This window comes from Colobus angolensis, unplaced genomic scaffold (assembly GCF_000951035.1).
Source record: "Colobus angolensis palliatus isolate OR3802 unplaced genomic scaffold, Cang.pa_1.0 Scaffold451, whole genome shotgun sequence".
Classification (NCBI taxonomy): Eukaryota; Metazoa; Chordata; class Mammalia; order Primates; family Cercopithecidae; genus Colobus; species Colobus angolensis.
This window is the reverse complement of record NW_012117944.1, coordinates 514,533-515,762: the sequence shown is the minus strand read 5'-3', so window position 1 is coordinate 515,762 and position 1,230 is coordinate 514,533. Positions and strand designations below refer to the sequence as shown.

The 1,230-nt window shown below is 42.1% G+C and overlaps 1 protein-coding gene across 3 annotated transcripts in view; it reads right to left on the bottom strand.

Annotated features, from left to right (window-relative positions):
- Positions 1–1,230, bottom strand: part of CCNB1IP1 (cyclin B1 interacting protein 1, E3 ubiquitin protein ligase) — a 21,321-nt gene that overhangs the window by 4,785 nt on the left and 15,306 nt on the right. For all 3 annotated transcript variants that reach the window (XM_011957929.1, XM_011957931.1, XM_011957928.1), the window contains one exon: positions 235–568. In XM_011957929.1, the coding sequence (XP_011813319.1) occupies positions 235–531 (297 nt within the window). In that variant the 5' untranslated portion in view covers positions 532–568. The remainder of the gene's footprint in view (positions 1–234; positions 569–1,230) is intronic.

Sequence of the window (1,230 nt, the reverse complement as noted above, 5' to 3'; positions counted from 1 at the left end):
CCCAAAATATCAACAATGGTTATCTCTGAGTGATGGAATTATGAGTGCTTTACTTTTCTTCCTTTGGATTTTCAACAATAAACATTATTGCTTTTGAAAACAAAACAAGCTAGTAAGAAGAGACTTTCTCGTATACTCATAAAAAATAAATATAAAATAATGAAGGAAAGACACTAGAAGCTCCCACAAATGCCTGAAATTATATGTTCAAGAGAAACTAGACTAAGCACTAACCTGGTATGTCCAGAAGGCCAGTGCTCGGGAGCTAATGTCCAACACAATCTCTGGTCGCAGTCCTGCCAATACCATAGCTTTATATTCCTCTGATGGACTGAGTTCTGTGCGGACAATATCTAGCTTTCCAGAAAGGGTACTGTTGCAGGCAGGACAGATAGCTGGTGAGCGACTAAACTCACCACTGCCATGCTGATCACAGAAGATGTGAGAGCAGGCAGTGACCCATGCATAGCCAGAGAGTTTGATGCGACACTTTCGATAATTACAAAGCAGCATGTCTTCACACAAAGACATAATAGGATAGTGAGGTGTCCAGAAGCTGAAGAGAGTCCTAATAAGCGGTAAACAAAAAGGCCAAGTAAGTTAAATTGTGATAAAAATAAAATAAACAAGTAAAAAATAAATATAACATGCATGTTTTTATTATAAAATACTGCACATTTTATTATATTCCTTGTATTTAGTATAATTGATATATTGATTTCAGTTACTCAGTAATATTAATTGTGCTCCTTGTGTCCGGTTTTCTAAAAACACTTTAAGGATAAAGGTAAAGACAAAGGTGGTTATAGATCTTGCTGAAGTCAGAAATAATATATATGTGGGCCATGGGCAGTGGCTCACGCCTATAATCCCAGCACTTTGGGAGGCCAAGGCAGGCAGGTCAGGAGTTTGAGACCAGCCTGGCCAACATGGGGAAACCCAGTCTCTATTAAAAATACAAAAATTAGCCAGGTGTGGTGGCTCAAGCCTGTAGTCGCAGCTACTAGGGAGGCTGAGGCAGGAGAATCACTTGAATCCGGGAGGCAGAGGTCGCAGTGAACCGAGATCGTGCCACTGCACTCCAGCCCGGGCGACAGAGCAAGAATCTGTCTCAAAACATATATACAGGCCGGGCGCAGTGGCTCACCCCTGTATAATCCCAGTACTTTGGGAGGCCGAGGCAGACGGATCACGAGGTCAGGAGTTCCACACCAGCCTAACACGGTGAAA